This window comes from Octopus bimaculoides, chromosome 8 (assembly GCF_046866305.1).
Source record: "Octopus bimaculoides isolate indiv1 chromosome 8, ASM4686630v1, whole genome shotgun sequence".
In the NCBI taxonomy this organism is placed as follows: domain Eukaryota; kingdom Metazoa; phylum Mollusca; class Cephalopoda; order Octopoda; family Octopodidae; genus Octopus; species Octopus bimaculoides.
Window position 1 is genome coordinate 86,395,347 of NC_142935.1, and position 15,010 is coordinate 86,410,356.

A 15,010-nucleotide genomic window follows, 5' to 3' on the forward strand; every position below is an offset into this window, starting at 1 on the left:
GCACTCATACTGGTGCCACATTAAAAGCACTGGTGCTGGTGCCACATAAAAAGTACCTGGTACACTCTGTGGAGTGGTTGGCATTAGGAAGGGCATCCAGCTGTAGAAACCATGCCAGAACAGATAATGGAGCCTGGTGCAGTGCCTGGCCTTACCAGCTCCAATCAAACCATTCAACCCAAGCTTGCAGGGAAAACAGATGTTAAACGATGATGATGATATATAATACACACATATACACATATACCTCCCACACACACACACACATAGGTAAGGTCACTACATATCCATAATTAATCACCTTAAAAAGAATGAAAAAATATTTTTTAGGAAACAAAACTCAAGTTCACAAATAAAAAAAGAAAATAAACATCACATTATTTCAACAATAAATCATTGAAATTATTTTATTTTTCAATTCTAAAATTATATTATTTATATCGTCTCTCTTGCACACCACAAGCATCAGTTGTGGTGTGCAAGAGAGATGATTGCGCTGGTATGGACATGTGGTGAGAATGGATGAGGATAGCTGCGTGAAAAAGTGCCACACCCTAACAGTTGAGGGAACCCGTGGAAGAGGTAGGCCCAGGAAGACCTGGGCTGAGGTGGTGAGGCAAGACCTTCGTACATTGGGCCTCACCGAGGCGATGACTACTGACCGAGACCTTTGGAGATGTGCTGTGCGTGAGAAGACCCGGCAAGCCAAGTAAGATCGTTGCCAGTGCCCCTGGACTGGCTCTTGTGCGGGTGGCACATGAGATGCACCATTTTGAGCGTGGCCGTTGCCAGTACCGCCTGACTGGCTCCTGTAGGATTTTCGAGTGAGATCGTTGCCAGTGCCCCTGGACTGGCTTGTGCGGGTAGCACATAAAAGACACCATTTTGAGCGTGGCCGTTTTCGTGCGGGTGACACGTAAAAGCACCCACTACACTCTCTGAGTGGTTGGCGTTAGGAAGGGCATCCAGCTGTAGAAACTCTGCCAAATTAGATTGGAGCCTGGTGTTGCCATCCGGTTTCACCAGTCCTCAGTCAAATCGTCCAACCCATGCTAGCATGGAAAGCGGACGTTAAACGATGATGATGATGATGATGATGATGATTACAAACCATCAAAACATTGTGTGTGTGTGTGTGTGCACGTATACCTGTATTAAATAGCACTGTCAGTTATAATGACAACTGTTCCAGTCCAAGGAATAGTCTACTCATAAAATTAGCATGCAAGTGGCTGAGCACTCCACAACATGTGCGCCCTTAATGTAGTTCTCAGGAAAATTCAGCATGATACAGAATATGACAAGGCTGGTCCTTTGAATTACAGGTACAGCTCATTTTTGCCAGCTGTAACGTAGTTGGTGTCAGGAATGGCATCCAACTATATAAACTATACAAAAAATAAAATCTTTGGAATTAAATGCAGTCCCCAGAATTTGTCCATGATATGAAAATAGAACTAATTTGAAATGGTAGATATTACTATATGTTCAAGGTATATAAGAATTAGGCGATTTTTTCAGATTTCAGTAAAGCTATTAAGCATACTAACAAATGTGGTATAAAGATGTCTATGAAAAAGTCATAGTAACATTAAAGTGATATTTAGTACTTTGTACTAAACAACGTGGACGTTTTGTCAAATTTGTCACATTCCACTTGGAATCTTTCCTCTTGAGAAACTGTGAACCAATTCTTCCAGTCTCCAACAACACCTGTAAAATAGAAGATACTTTGGCTGTAAGAATTTCATGTCTATAATAAGTAGAAGCTGTCTTTTATATACCTTCTCTAATATGAAATCAGTTGCCAATCAGAGTAACATTAAATACTGTGATGTGGTCAATGCAAAACAGCTGGATGAATTGATGATTCTCTATTGGTGTTTTATACTACGGATTCAACTGTTCAATCAACTGAATTGCTTACTCATTGAATTAATGTAAAAGTGACTGAGTATTCCACAGACACATGTACCATTAATGTAATTATCAGGCAGAATCAATGTGACATTGTGTGTGACAAAACTGTACCATGGGATTACAGGTACAATTCATCAAACTGGTTTCTACACAGTTTCAGTCTAGCTAGGAGGGAAGGTAGAACATTTGATGCTTTAAGTGCCTCTGAAACTTGGAGAAAGGGGAGATGGAAGATGGTAGGCTATGATGGGATTTGAACTGAGAATGCAAAGAGCAGAATCAAATAACACAAGGTATCTGGTCTAATGTTGAATTGTTGTTACTGAGAGATTTAGTTAATATAGACAGAGGTTATAATACATTTCCTATGTTAAAGAGGACAAGGAAGACTGGCATTTCATGCATACATATAACCATCTCCAGACTAGAAGTGATAAGATTTAGGGAAATGTATTAACAGAGTTAATTAATTAATATATTGAAATAAGCCGTGTATTCTGCTGGTGCTAATTACATTCATACATTTAAAAAAGTGCAAATATATGGGTTTTTTCTTTTATCTGTTACTCAAAAGAGGAGGCTGTGCCCATGACCTTTATAGGGTCTCTGAAGCTTAGAAGAGGGAGGGAAAAAGCTATTGTCAAACAGGAAAACTAGTGCTGATATTACACTGAGCAATGGCTTAAGTCTACCACCCAAGTGGGCTACAATGGGATTTGAACACAAAATTTCAAGCCAGAACAAAAACTGCAGGGAATCTGGCCTGGTATTTGGTTTAAGTTAATATAAACAAAAGTTATAATACACTTCTTAAATCAAATGAAGAAAAAGATTGACCTTTCATCTTCACATATAACCACCTATAGATAGGAGATGTTAAAATATGGTTTAAGGCAATTTAATAGAATGAATTAAATACAATAAACTAAACTTATATATTGTTTTCATGTCACTTCTAGAAAAGTGTAAATATACAGGTACGTACCTTTGTTAAAGGTGTGTGTGTGTGTGTGTGTGTGTGTGTGTGTGTGTGTGTGTGTGTGTGTGTATATATATATATATATATATATATATATATATATATAGAACCCTCCTGTCCTCCGGTTGTAAACTATTTAAAGAATCCTCCAGTCCTCTGAAGTTTCACATCCCTGCTCTGCTGTATGTTGATTCTATCATACCACACAAAATGCCTAGCTAAGTTTAGGAAATTTCTCTAGCTTTTAATCACTCATCATTCTTTTATCTAACTTGTAATACTAACATGCTTACATGTGTATTTTCAGTTAAAATAACTTTAGTGGCTTATAATTCTTTAAATTTTTTAGTAACTTTTACAAATCATATTACATACCCCTCATGTTTCCATACTTTGCTATGATCCTCCCCTCACTAAAGGCCTCAAGTTCCTTACTGCTATCTCACTTTATATCTCTTCTGTGTGGCAATACTGGACGTTGCTTATAATTCTTTAAATTTTTCAATAACTTTTCACATTGTCATACATACCCCTCGTGTTTCCATACTTTGCTATGATCCTTGCTTTGCAAAAGGCCTCAAGTCCCTTATTGCTATCTCTCTCTCTCTATCTCCTGTATGTGGTGATGCTGGCCATTGCTTGTTCGTGATATTGCTTGTTTGCAATGCGCCCACCCATGCCCAACCCCACCACCAATACTGGAAATCTCTTCTCTTATACCAGAAATGCCGACAGGGCTCTGCCTCACTTCTGTACCAGAAAACTTGCATACCTCCATTCCTTCAAACCACCTACCTCTCTCTGTCTATACGTAAGGACTAACCAATAGCAGCTCATTTACTTAACTTTAACACTGACCTATTATATTTGCAGCAGTAACGCTTATATTTACAATGCTCAAAACATTTATATTTACAACGCTTACATTGCACTCCTCCCACTCCCCCAACATAGGGGCAACAATCTTTAACTGGCTTGAATGATGATAGGTTAAAGCAAGAGAACAACTTATGTAACATGTCTGTTATCAAATGATTATGAAAACCTTACTTTCAGGTTCCGAATAACATTACTCCTTCCCATCCCTTTCCCAGTTTTCAGAGTTGGCATTATCAATGAAGGCACATTGAAAGGTAGGTATAGTGAGATTGTTGAGATGCTTGAACAGAGGCATGTTGATACATGTTGCATCCAAGGGGTAAGGTGGAGAGTGTTTCAGATCGCAAAACAGTGCATGAGAGAAAATCATGATGTCATAGGATAAAAATGTGTCTGCATGGATGATGGTGCACTTGCATGTAATGATTCTGCAAAGAAAGAGGCTTGGAAATGCCATTATGAAAGACTGCTGAACATAGAAAATGACTGGGAGTAGGAGAGTCTGCCAAATGTTGACCCAATTGAGCGACTGGCTACCCAAATCGGCAGTTCCATGGTAGATAAAGCAATTAAGGATATGATGACAGGAACAGCCCTCAACCCATCAGGAATCACTAATGAGATGCTTAAAATATCTTGTGATGTGGGTTATGGTCTAGTCACCTGTATTGTAAATCAGGTGGTTCACAAAGAAGTCATACCCAATGACTGGTGTAGCAGCACCATAGTCAACTGCCACAAAATAAAGGTGATGCTCTGGATAGAAATGATTACAGAGGTGTCAAATTGTTGGATCAGGTGATGAAAGTCACAGGGAGAGTCATAGCCCAGCTAATTAGGAAGAGAGTTAGTCTAGATGAGATGCAGTTTGGTTTTGTGCCAGGGATAAGTACCACTGATGCTATATTTCTGGTAAGGCAGCTGCAGGAGAAATACATAGCCAAAGATAAACTTCTGTACTTGGCCTTTGTTGACTTAGAGAAAGCCTTTGACTGGATCCCCTAATCGCTTATCTGGTGTTCAATGTGGAAACTAGGGATAGACAAGTGGTTGGTGAGAGCTGTACAAGCTATGCACAGGGATGCTACCAGTAAGGCAAGGGTTGCCAATGAGTACAGCATAGAATTCAGATTACAAGTAGGGGTTCGCTAAGGTTCAGTGCTCATCCCCCACTTGTTCATCATAGTCCTCCAGGCAATAACAGAGGAATTCAAGACAGGCTGCCCCTGGGAGCTCCACTATGCTGATGACCTTGCTCTTATAGTTGAATCACTATCTGAACTAGAGAAGTTTCAGGTATTGAAGCAAGGTCTAGAATCAAAGTGCCTTAGAGTTAACCTAGCAAAAACAAAAGTCTTAGTAAGTAGGAAGACAGACAAATCACAAATCCCTTCAGGTAGATGGTTCTGCTCGATCTGTAGAAAAGGTGTAGGTAGAAACTCTATATCATGCACCCAGTGTAAGCTTTCGACACATAAAAGTGTTAGCTTTGGATACAATATCAGAGGAAGGTTAACAAGGAAACTAGCTTTTCTATGTGGAAGACGCACAGTTACAATAAACGCTGAAAATGTGCAGAAAATAGACTCCATCAACTGCCAGGGGGGCAAGCTAGAGGTAGTAGATAGCTTCTGATATCTAGGTGACCAAGTTAGTAGTGGAGGTGGATGCTCCGAGAGCATTGTTGTGTGAATAAGATTAGGCTGGGCAAAGTTCAGAGAGCTTCTACCTCAGCTGGCAACAAAGGGCCTCTCTCTCAGAGTGAAAGGCAGATTATTTGCTGCCTGTGTGCGAACAGCCATGCTGCATGTCAGGGAAACATGGGCTGTGACAGCCAAGGATATGTGTAGGCTTGAAAGAAATGAAGCCAGTATGCTTCGCTGGATGTGCAATGCTAGTGTGCACACACAACAGAGTGTAAGCATCTTGAGAGAAAAGTTAGGCATAAATGGCATCAGATGTGGTGTGCAAGACAGACTGCACTGGTATGGTCATGTGATGCACATCAAAGAGGACAGCTGTGTAGAGAAGTGCTGATCTCTAACTGTGGAGGGAACCTGTGGTAGAGGTAGACCCAGGAAGACATGGAATGAGGTGGTGAAGCCTGATCTTCGAACTTTGAACTTAACAGAAGCAAAGTGGCTCACAAATAGCAGCTGTGCCAGTGGCATGTAAAAACACCCATTACACTCTTGGAATGGTTGGTGTTAGGAAGGGCATCCAGCCATAGAAAACCATGCCAAATCAGACTGGAGTCTGGTGCAGCCTTCCAGTGTGCCAGCCTGGTCAAACCATCCAACCCATGCCAGGATGGAAAATGATGATATATATATATATATATCCATATCGTAATTAGTTGAAGCTTGCTTCTCAACCATGTAGTTTTGAGTTCAGTCCTACAGTGTTGCACTTTGGGCAGGCATCTTCTACTATAACCTTGGGTGGACGAAGGCCTTGTGAGTAGATATCATAGCTAGAGACTGAAAGAGGTTCATTGTGTGTGTGTGTGTGTGTTTGCGAGTACCCTTTTCTTGACATCATGTGATGGATGTAAATGAGTGTCACTGACATACAAGTGATGTTTGTTTCCAATCTTCCATGAAAAACACGTTTGGCTATAGTAAAGTTTACTTTGAATGGAAATGGGTGAATTGGCAACAGGATTGGAATCTGGCCATTGAGAATCTGCCTCAGTAAATTTCATTTGATTCAAGCAAGTATTGAATAATGACAATGATAATTTGTAGAAATGGTGAAAATAAAAATCAAAGATTGGACCTTTTCGAAACAATGATGCACCAGGAGTTCGAAAATATTCGGGTAGAAGAGGTTTTACTGCCTTCATTTTAGCAAAAGAACATTTGTCAGCAATATCTTCAAAAAGTTGGTCATTTTTAGGAAGGCCTAAAAACTCAGCCACTTTAGCCACATTGCTCACTGGATCCTAAAGAAAGTATGAAAAAAACAGTTACACAAACACACACAAATATCAATAAAATAAAAAATTTAGTACAGTTTTATCATATAATTTGTAGAAATACAAAAAATGCCTTATAAAAGATTACAAAAAAACAAAAATAAATTTCACATTTGAGTAAACAAAAGATATTTCACCTTTTTAAGATCTTCATATTTAACTATCAAAATGGGTAGTTCTGGATGGTCTTTGATATCCTTCTCCCACTGGAGCATATATTCAAACCAGTTACCGTAATTCACTGAAACAATACAACATTGCTTTACTGATAAGATGAATGACATTTCATTGTGCTGCTGCCATAATCAGTGGCATCATTTGATATCCAAGTTCCATGCTGGCATGCACTGGACAGTTTGATTTTGATACAATGGATTCAAGAACAGCATCATGCTTCAGTGTCTGCTTTGCTACAATTTCTACAGCTCAATGCCCTTCCTAATGCCAACTGTTTTACAGCTTATACTGGGTGCCTCTTTCATGCCACCAGCACATGTGAAGTCACCATGCAGCTTTCAAGGCAATGAGCCCAAAGTGGAGTAGCTTAAAGCCAGGAGATGAAAAGTCAAAGTATGAGAGAAGGGGCCAAAGCAGAAAAGGTATTTTGTTATAGAGAAGCTACTTGGGTGCTCATATTTTACAAGAATGTGTGGAGGAGATTGGGGTGGAGCTGGGAACAGATAAAAAGATAGTAGTGATGAGGTGTCTGAGTGTTCCCCAAAGTATGAGGTGAATAAAAGAAAGGACAGAAGAACAAAGTGTGGGTGGTTAGAGGTTGCATGAGTGTATGGGAAAGTAAGACATGGGGAACAGGTGAATATAAAGAAAAACAAGTGTTTAAGGTTTAATGTAGAAGTCTAAGATATGAATTCAGAGAATCATGTGGCTATCACAGAGAGCTCCTCTAATGGATTTGGCTAACTGACCACATAGTAATATAATACAGAGAAGTGTAATGCAGAGTAACCATACAGCTGAAACCCAGAAGATCCAATTGATGAAATTATTTCATGAGAAGTATATAAGGCATACATAGTCAGGAGGTATAAGAGGCCAATATATGGATCTTTCTGATTTGGCGGGCGCCACTTGTTTTCTTAACGAAACACTTTCAGACTTGGGACACTGGTAGAATATGTCATATAAAACATCTTTTACTCTTAGTGCAATTAAGAAAATTTTATCTTTTTAAAGTTTTTTCGTGTTAAAATTGTCGTATTTCAGTAATTTCAACCAATCACTGACGTCTATTGAGGTGAAAACAATTACTGCTATGGATTGTCAACAAAACGTTGTGCGGTGTAATGGGATCTTTTCCCTTGAATAAAATTAGTGCCATTGTTTGTCAACAACAACTATTGGTGATACTGTTATTTATGACATCGTTCGTGCGTTTGTACTGGTTTTAGCTTTAGGGTTTTAGGGTTAGGGTTCGGGTTTTAGGGTTAGGGTTAGATTTAGGGTTAGGGTTATGAGTATTTTTGCCAATACTCATAACCGTAACCGTAACCCTAACCCTAAAACCCTAAAGCTAAAACCAGTACAAACGCACGAACGATGTCATAAATAACAGTACCGCCGATAGTTGTTGTTGACAAACAATGGCACTAATTTTATTCAAGGGAAAAGATCCCATTACACCACACAACGTTTTGTTGACGAACCACAGCAGTAATTGTTTTCACCTTAATAGACGTCAGTGATTGGTTGAAATTACAGAAATACGACAATTTTCTACATGAAATAACTTTGAATACAAAAATTTTCATTTGTTCTATAACACAAAATATACAAGTATACAAAGTTTGAAAGTGTTTCGGTAGAAAACACACTAAATAAAACATAGATAAAAAGTGGCGCCCGCCAAATCAGAAAGATCCGAATATATTTATTTAAACACTTGACATCTTTAGGATTACAACCATTTCACAGACTTTTTTTACATAGTAATAATTTGAATGTCAAATAAGTTATTGTTTACATATTTGCATAAATATGCATGCTTCACATTATACAATTCTATCAGTTCACCAGAACATCCTGTTTATACCAACAATTCAACTTCTCTCATACCTCCTGACTTTTTATGGTTTATATATATATATATATATATATATATATATACTTCAAATTTACAAAAGAGGAAGCTAAGAGAGGGAACAACAAGCAGTTGTATAAGTTTAACACTCAGGAAGAATAGAAAAGTCTTTGCCGTTTCAAGCCTATGCTCTTCAACAGAAAAGGATTGAGTGGACAAAAATAGAGAGAGAATAAAAAAAAAAAAAGGAAAGAAAAAAAAATGGGGAGAGAATATATATATATATATATATATATATAAAGATATATATATAGTGCAAAAAGCACTAGTGCACTCTATAAAGTGCTTGGCATTAGGAAGAGCATCCAACCCTAGAAACGCTGCCAAAGCAAACAATAGAACTTGGCGCAATCCTCTGGCTTGCCAACTCTTGTCCAATCCATGCCAGTATGGAAAATGGACATAAAATGATGGTGAAGATGATGCTGTATGTGTGTGTGTGTGAACATACATATGTATGTGTCTATATACATACATACATAGCAAGAATATCTGCCAGAGGCCCAGACAATAACTCACTACATCAGAATCAAACAGGAATCACTGTACAATGCTATATTTAAGAGATGAGGAATTATGTACATTATGTCAATAATGTAGGAATCACTGTATTCACATGTAAAAATATCAATAACAATAAACAGGATGCTGTCGAAGATTGAGGATATCACCATGCAACCAACCCAGTCAAGTTTGATAAACATCAAGAATTTGCTTTATATCAGTGGGTAGATAACCAACAAAAATAATATGGATCCAGGATTGTTTTACAAACAAAGTTTTTTCCTTCAGTACAAATAAGTTGTCATACGAATTGAAAAAGAAATTTTAAAATTTTTTTCCTGAAGTTCTGCTGATAAATTAGGCCTGAGTACCAAAACAAAAGCACAGTTTCAAATAAAACACCAGACCAGAATTGAAACAAAAATGGATGGTAACATTCACAGTATTAGAACAGATAAACTTTGAGTTAGAGAGGCTAGAAAAAATTGGAGTTATCCAAAAAGTGGAATATAGTCAATGGTCAGCACCAACTGGGTACATTAAGAAAAAGAATACTAAAATCAGAGTGTATGCTGATTTTTACACTGGTTTAAACAAATATCTTAAAACATACCACTATCCACTACCTACTCCGGAGGATATTTTTGCAAAATTAAACAGTGACAATATATTTTCTAAATTGGATCTCTCTGACATATATTTACAAATTAAAGTAGACGATGAATGCTATAATATCTAACAATTAACACAAATAAAGGACTGTATAAATACAACAAGTTACCATTTGGCTTAAAAGTCACACTAGTGATTTTTCAACAGATTATGGATGCAATGTTGGTGAACTGTGAATTCGCAATTCCATATCTGGATGATATACTCATTAAAATTGAATCTAGGGAACAACACGGAGAGCATGTAAAATATGTATTTGAAAAAAATTAGAAATTATGGTTTTACTTTAGGTGAAGAAAAGTGTGAATTTTTCTCAAGGAAAAAAAGATATTTAGGACAAATCATTGACAGAAATGGACGTCGACCAGACCCATCGAGGGCAGACACAATAAAAATATAACCCCTCCAACAAATATAGTGACCGTACAAGCATTTTTAGGATTGGTAAATCATAACCAAAATTATATTCCAAATATACATTAGGTGAGGGTTCCACTGAATAATCTGCTGGAAAAAGATATGAAATGGAATTGGTTGGAAAATTGTCAAAAGGCGTTTGATGAAATAAAAAAAAATATTAATATCTGACATGTTGTCAGCACACTTCGATCCTGCAGCGGAGATTGTTGTAGCTTCAGACACTTCTGAGTATGGTATAGGAGCAGTAATGCTACATAAATATAAAGACGGTAACATGAAGACAGTGGTTCATGACTCATGTTCTCTGATATCAGCAGAGAAAAATTATAGTCAAATTGAAATAGAAGCTCTAGCGATTATTTTTGCCAAAAAAAAAAAAAAATTTTACAGCTTTTTACACAGTAGAAGTTTTCATCTACAGACTGATCATCGTCCATTATTTTCAATATTTGTGTTGAAAAAAGCAACTCCTATCCACACTATCAAAGCTGGGGTACAATATTATTAAACTATGATTTCAAGATGGAGTATATACCATCCAAGAGATTAGGACATGCTGATTGTCTACCAAAACTGATTTTAAAAAATGCTGAACCATTGGAAGATATCATGATTGCTGCTTTGCGAGTAGAAAATGAAATTAAAAATGTTTTGTGTAATGTCATTCATGAACTGCCAGTTACTTTACAAGACAAAATTAAAATCGGAAAACAATACATGAGCAGAAGACCATGCATGGATATGTTAGCAGAAAGCTCATAGATGATAGTAACATTGATCATCAAAGCAGTCGATCATAGACCAACAACCAGATTACTACCTCCCACTTTACAGGGTATGCATTTGCAATGCAGGAACAGGAAATATCAACAAATACCTGATGCACAAAAGGGACAGAGATGCAGGAAAAGCAGTAAAATGTGACAACCGATGAAGACTTTCTGGAGTTAACACCGAACATATCACCCACATCATAAGCAGTTGTCTGAAAATGTCATCATAGTATTATCTATCAATGAAACATGATGTTGTAGCTAGGACACTATATAATGAAATCCATCGAAAGGATAATCCTGAGGATAAAGAACTAAGAACCCATAGTATAATAGAAGCCATAGACAATCATAATAAAAAGGAGTACTGAAAACCTCAATAAAATGTAAACATAATAGACCTGATATAATGATTTGGGATAGAGAAGAGAAACTGTGCACAGAAATCAGCTACCCAGTGGATGTTAACATAAAGCTAAAGATCAGTGAAAAAGAGAATACCTACGCAGTACTATTGAGAAATCTGCAGTTACTCTACCCAGATTACAAATTCAGGTCTATACCTGTAATTATTGGGGCACCGGGATATGTAACACACTGTCTAAATACCAAATCTTGAGAAATTAGGCTTCTGAAAGTCAGAAAAGAGAAAGCTGAATCGAAGACTATAGATCCAATCCATCACTGAAACTGTAAAACTTTCCAGAAGTTTATCATTTAAGTTTCTATGAGCATGTCTTGATATATTCAAGTATATGCATGGGAAGACAAACAAAGTAAAACATACAAATTTGCACACATACATATATACAAAAATACCCTGCTAATGTTGTTGAAATTCCAGTGAAAGATCCTTGGATCTAGGTTAGAAACTGGCTCTTTCTCTATTGGTAAGAAATCTTGCATGTACGGAGACATACACACACACACACACACATTTTATTTGTGGATTAACAAGGCTACCAAAGAAATCTCTCAAGAATGATCAAGGAATGTTGGTACTTGTCTCCATCTTGGATGAGAATGTACAAAGCCACAGGAGACCGAACAGGATTTCAAGATACAAATCATGGGAGGTAAGCGATAGAAAAATTTTAATTGTTCTTTCCCTTGCATTATCCTTGGTTCTTTACAATGAAGTGTATACATCATCGATTGATTAATTCCCACGTTATTTTATGCAAGAATATTCGTGCAAGTCGAAATCTACAAATACTAGCTGGACCTGTGAAAAATTCACGGGAAATATAAAAAATGCAAGCATCTGTAAATTGTGTGCTGGTGCCATGAGAAATGTTTTTTATACTGTGACAGTTACAGAATATAGAAAGAAGTGTAAAACTTAACTATATAATCCAACCAAAATATCCGTTATGCAGACGGAAACAGAATTACTATTTAGCCTTAAAATACATCGTAAATATTCAATGAACTTTCTTGGTTTAGTGGTAAGGAACGTCCTTCTGGTATTCTTTTATTCTTTTACTTGATTCAGTCACAACACACACACACACATAAATATAATAGTTATTTACAAGTATACTTTTATTAGTTCCTATTTATAAATTTATTGTTTTTATTAGTTACTGGTAAGTTTACATTATAGCTTGTAAGGGTAATATATATTAAGAGTATGTAGTGTTTTTATTATTAACTTTTGAATTATGAAATAATGTATTTCACTCAATTATATTATTCATTAAATTCAATCGTGTTTTCGTTTTGGAGAGAATTGAAATAAATCTTTCACTTTCTGTTATTATAGTATCAACTCTGGAAGATTGGTGGGACTATTATTCGTATGGACTTGGTCGCTATTTAGCATATAATTTAGTTATTGTAGGTTTTTCTTTTAATACCGATGCTGATGTACATAGATTTGTTTCATGTTATAGTTTAATTTTAAAGTTAGTGTTTAATCCTTCCTATATTTGATTGAATACTATTGTACATAGGGTAAAGGTGTTTGAAAGTTGTGCTTTGCTTTTTGGTATGTTTGTTCCCAAGCAGCACTTTTTTTAGTGCCGTTGACACTGCCGGATTGAATGGTACTCCTCAGATGTCAAAACCATAATGATATCTGCAGGGCAGCTGATGATGGAGGTATGTTGGATTATTGGTATGGCTGTTTTTGTATATGTGGAATAGTGTTATAACACATCCTTTATATATATATATATGACAGGGTTCTTTCAGTTTCTGTCTATCAAATTCACTCATGGGGCTTTGGTCAGCCCAAGGCTATAGTAGAAGACTCTTTAAAGTATAGAGTTGAATTTCGTGTAGCCGTCTGTTGGCAACTTTTCTCCCCAACCCATTTTGTAGGTGGTGTTATCCATTTATCTGGGCTCTTTTCACAGCTATACTCCATTTGAAATTTGCATTAGTTTTTGCATGAAAAAAAGGGAGGGAGGAGGGCTTGTTTGTAGTTTGTAGAGAAAATGTTAAATGTGTCTGAAAAAATTACATGAAGAACTATGAAAGATGGTGAATAAGTACCGGGGGTGGGAGAAAGAAGAAAGAAATAACAGTTGATCATTCTAGAACTCCCAGAATCAAAACATAAACACCTAAAAGACTTTCCCTCTATTCATTACTAAATATGTCTCTCTCTCTCTCTTCGTTGTTGTTAAATGTAAAGCTAGAAAAGATCGATCGTATTTCAGTCCAAGTGTCATTGTAAATGACTGAGGCTTTCCTTTCACTGTCTATCAATTCACTCCCTTTCTCTACAGTTAAGAGAGTGAAGGTGCATGGCTCAGTGGTTAGAGGTATTTGGCCCATGATTGTAAAGTTATGAGCACGATTCCCAGCAGCGCACTGTGAGTTAATTTTATCGTGTGGTAATGAAAAGTGAAAGTGACATCCAATATTTGCTGTAGTTATTCGTCTTTGATTTAACAATGTGTCTATGTATCTATGTATCAACTTTTCTTTCGATCTATGTATCTACTGTCTCTCTCGCTTTCTTTCTCTTTTTCTTCCTCTGTGTCCCTCTTCTCTCCCGCTTTTAAATTTAACAACGTATGTATCTATGTATTAACTTTTCTTTCGATCTATGTATCTACTTTTCTTGCAATGTGGTAAACATTTAAAAACACAAAACGAACACCATCACCACTCATTGTCTCTTTCACACTCTCTCTCTTCCTCTCTTTCTCTCTCACTCTTTCACTTTCTCTGTCCTCCAATCTCTCGCTTTGCCACTCACTTCTTTTGAAGTGTGACACACACTACAGGTATGTACAAAAAGAACAAGTTGGCATCTTAATATTATTGATAAATATAAATATAAATACACACGTGCACATACACATCATACAAAATATGAACACACACACACCAGCACACAGACATTCACCCATGTACACTCACACAAACACATGTATACATACATAAACATATATACATACATAGGCATATATATATACGTACATGCATACACACTTGCATTATGTGTACATAACTGTGAAGTTTTACAGATGTTGACACCAAACTTGGTCCATGGGGGTTGTGAATTCATAATTCTGTGTATATTTTCCTGAGAATTATGGGATGTCATGAATATATGCAATGAAAATATATCTGTAATGAGTGAATACAGCATAAGTTTATGGGGAAATGTGTCTTTTATGCATAATCTTCATATAATGCATATAATTGGTGTCCAGAGAAGAACTTGTCCAGGTTTGAGGGGTGGCAAAGCGACAGGGTGGGTGGAAGGGTAGGGGTCACACTTGAAATTTTAAAGTATAAATTGTTGCTTGTGCATGCAGGAGTAAGTTAAT

At 36.8% G+C, this 15,010-nt stretch overlaps 1 protein-coding gene across 5 annotated transcripts in view; it reads right to left on the reverse strand.

The window, feature by feature from the left end:
- Positions 1–377: 377 nt before the first annotated feature.
- The window catches only part of LOC106877756 (sulfotransferase 6B1), a 29,386-nt gene continuing 14,753 nt past the window's right edge, over positions 378–15,010 (reverse strand). For all 5 annotated transcript variants that reach the window (XM_014926767.3, XM_052970219.2, XM_052970220.2 and 2 more), the window contains 3 exons: positions 6,893–6,996; positions 6,557–6,722; positions 378–1,713 (listed from right to left, as the gene is read on the reverse strand). In XM_014926767.3, the coding sequence (XP_014782253.2) occupies positions 1,604–1,713; positions 6,557–6,722; positions 6,893–6,996 (380 nt within the window). In that variant the 3' untranslated portion in view covers positions 378–1,603. The remainder of the gene's footprint in view (positions 1,714–6,556; positions 6,723–6,892; positions 6,997–15,010) is intronic.